At 43.8% G+C, this 2837-nt stretch overlaps 1 protein-coding gene across 1 annotated transcript; it reads right to left on the bottom strand.

Moving 5' to 3' along the window:
* Positions 1–411: 411 nt before the first annotated feature.
* On the bottom strand, positions 412–2331 carry LOC124696249 (40S ribosomal protein S24-1-like). Its single transcript, XM_047229002.1, has 4 exons — positions 2180–2331; positions 1923–2093; positions 755–841; positions 412–670 (listed from the first exon to the last, which is right to left on the bottom strand). The coding sequence occupies exons 1-4, from the start codon at positions 2303–2305 to the stop codon at positions 638–640; spliced, it is 417 nt and encodes a 138-aa protein (XP_047084958.1). The 5' UTR covers positions 2306–2331; the 3' UTR covers positions 412–637.
* Positions 2332–2837: the final 506 nt, after the last annotated feature.

Here is a 2837-nt window from a genome sequence, read left to right as displayed (position 1 = left end):
AATGCCTTCACTATCAAAAACAAGTTTTCCATGCCCGTGATGGATGAGTTAGTGGGAACGAATCTGTTCTTCAAGCTACCCAAATTTCATCTCGTATATGAGAATGCACAGTATCTAGCCATTGTAGACTTACAGGCTCTTCATATCAGTTAGTTGGGAAAATTTCTAAATGTAGTTTCCCACAAAACAAGCTGAGTACTTTGATCGTATTATATCTGACAACGGTGAAGACACTAGGAATGATCAATTGGCCTGCCAGCTGAGCTGCGCTGCTTTCTTGTCATACTGGTTACTATCGCAAATTAGTCAAAATTCAACTTAACAAATCAAAATCCTGCTCTCTATAAGAATATAGAAAAATAGCCTTCCAATTAGAGTTAATCAGCAAAATAGCTTCAATTGAACTCAACATGAAGAAACAGAACGCTATTAGCAATTAAATTGTAGACCAGCCACACATGTTGATCAATACCCAAGTCAATGACACACCAATGTAACAGGATAAGATGTAAAAGCTCAAAAATCTCTTTCTAGTAGATCAAGGGTTCAACACCAGTGCTACCAAGACTGCATGTCCATAGGGGTACAAAAATAGACAGTGCACAGACTGAAACAGAAGGCGCATAACTATTTCTCCTCACTTCTTCTTTGCTGCTTCCCCAGCCTTGGTCTGCAAAAGTCATGCATAATTGAAATTAGTTTCTGAAACATTAGTCTTGGAACGCAGGAGTCTGAATAGTAAGGATTTGCATACCTTCTTCACACCACGGATCTTCTTGGTCCTGTTCTTCCTCTCCTTGATCTGCTTACGTGACTTCTCTACCTTCGTGGCCAGACCATTCTGTAGAAAGAGTGATGAAAATGAGCAAATCGGAACTTGAAAATTAGAGTTTTTATGGTGTTGCTTGATTCAATTTTCAATCACTGGTGCACAGAAAAAATTGAAGGGCAATATAGCGTTGTTCCTGCCATACTGCAAACAATTTACATTTATAAACCATGATTCAAGGGTTAGTATGTTAACAAATCCTAGACTGCCGAGCAAAACCTATAATACTCCCTCCGTCCCCGTTCGCAAGGCAAATTCCCAAAAAATATTTGTCCCAAAATCCCTCACCTCCTAGGCACATTTTTTTGCATTTAAGGTGGGAGTAAACTAATTCATTTTTGCATGCAAACACTTCTCTTTTCATCTCCCACCACGCACTAGTACTCCATGCATGTGAAACCACCACGCACTAGTACTCCATGCATGCGATCGGCCGGCTAGTTCTTTTTAATTTACCAATTAATTGCAGCATCAATTAATGTTTTAACGTGCAAATTTAGAGCCAATGAGAATTCACCTTGGGCCAAGATATTTGAAAACTTTGCCTTGCGAACTGGGACGGAGGGAGTACTCAATATCAAGCATCAAAGGCTAAACAATTAATACATTTGATTCTATCATCAGAGAGAGAAACGCTGAATGGCGCGTGACAACAAAAGAGACAGAGCCAATTTATAGCTGTCGGTCAGTAATACCAACATTTAGAAAAACATACCACATCAGAAGGTGGATTGCACAAAGCGCTAGCGAACAAGCATAAGGATTCGTTTGCTGTTCTAGTACAAACATACTAGATCAGAAGGTGGGTTGCACCAACTGGTAGAAAAAAGGGTCCAGGATTCGTTTGTTGTTCTAGTGCTAACTTACTGACCAGTACAATGTAGCCGTGTCTAAAATCTGATACTATTTGTTAAAAATAAGATGGCTACTGATCAAACTAAACTAGACATGTCATTGTGAACTGAAGCGGCAAAAACAGCTGCTTACACTAGCTCATGATTGTAATTCTGTCAGACAATAAGCAGATTTAGCATGCAATCCTAATGATTAAGAGCATGTTCGTGAGCGAGGAATGAAGCAAAGAGAGCCGTACCCTGATGAGCCTGTACTTGGGCTCGAACTTCTTGGCGGCCTCGAGGCTGTCGTAGATGAGGCCGAAGCCGGTGGACTTGCCGCCTCCGAAGTGGGTGCGGAACTTGAAGACGAAGATGCAGTTCGAGTCCTTGACGTCGTAAATCCTCGACAGCTTATCCTTGAGATCCGCCTGCGAAACACACAGATCAGATATCTAGCGGCGAGAACCACAAGCGCAGAGAAGACAAGATCTGCGTCGGAAGACTGAGCACGCACCTTGGAGACGTTGGCGCGGCCGGGGTGGATCACCTCGAGCACGAACTGCTTGCGGGAGAGGAGGCGGTTCGTCATGAACTTGCGGGTGCGGAGCGTCACCGCGGGCTGTGTCTTCGTGTCCGACATGGTTGCTGCTGCTGCTCCTGCTGCCGGAAGTTCCTAGCGGCGACGACGGCGGGGCGCGTGAGAGGCGACGGCGGCAGAGGTGGCGGCGGGGCGTGGTAGAGGAGCATTTATATACGGCTGGAACCCTAGGTCTTTGGCTCTCGACTGTGGACGGGCCTTATATGGGCTGGTAGAGCTTTACGATAGTTGGACTTGCTAGAACTGTAGGCCGGTTTTTAATGGCCTTGTTTTGTGGTTACAAGATACAAGATGAATACTGCTAAAAAAAAAGATACAAGATGAATTATGCGGAGCAGAAGTGACATCAGTTGTTCCGAGGATTTTGAAAGGAGAAGATGACCCCGCACTCATTAATAAAATATTTATTATTCTCATCCCTAAGGTGGCGAGTCCAGAGGAGCTGGGGTAGTTTAGACCGATCAGTCTTTGTAACGTCATATATAAAATAGCATCGAAGGTGTTAGCGAACAGAATGAAGGAGATACTACCGGAGATTATATCGGAGGAGCAATCAAAATTTGTTCCAGGGCGG

The sequence above is a fragment of the Lolium rigidum genome, chromosome 3 (genome assembly GCF_022539505.1).
Source record: "Lolium rigidum isolate FL_2022 chromosome 3, APGP_CSIRO_Lrig_0.1, whole genome shotgun sequence".
Taxonomy (NCBI): Eukaryota; Viridiplantae; Streptophyta; class Magnoliopsida; order Poales; family Poaceae; genus Lolium; species Lolium rigidum.
Note: the sequence above shows the minus strand (reverse complement) of the source record. Positions and strands in the feature narration are given on the sequence as shown.

What these genes read in the sequence shown, in the direction of transcription:
- LOC124696249 (XM_047229002.1), bottom strand. Translation starts at nt 2,305, where the DNA reads ATGTCGGACACGAAGACACAGCCCGCGGTGACGCTCCGCACCCGCAAG. An exon ending in CCAAGTACAGGCTCATCAGG is followed by an intron (nt 842 to 1,922) that starts GTACGGCTCTCT and finishes CTCTTTCTACAG; the next exon opens with AATGGTCTGGCCACGAAGGT. An exon ending in AGATCCGTGGTGTGAAGAAG is followed by an intron (nt 671 to 754) that starts GTATGCAAATCC and finishes TGACTTTTGCAG; the next exon opens with ACCAAGGCTGGGGAAGCAGC.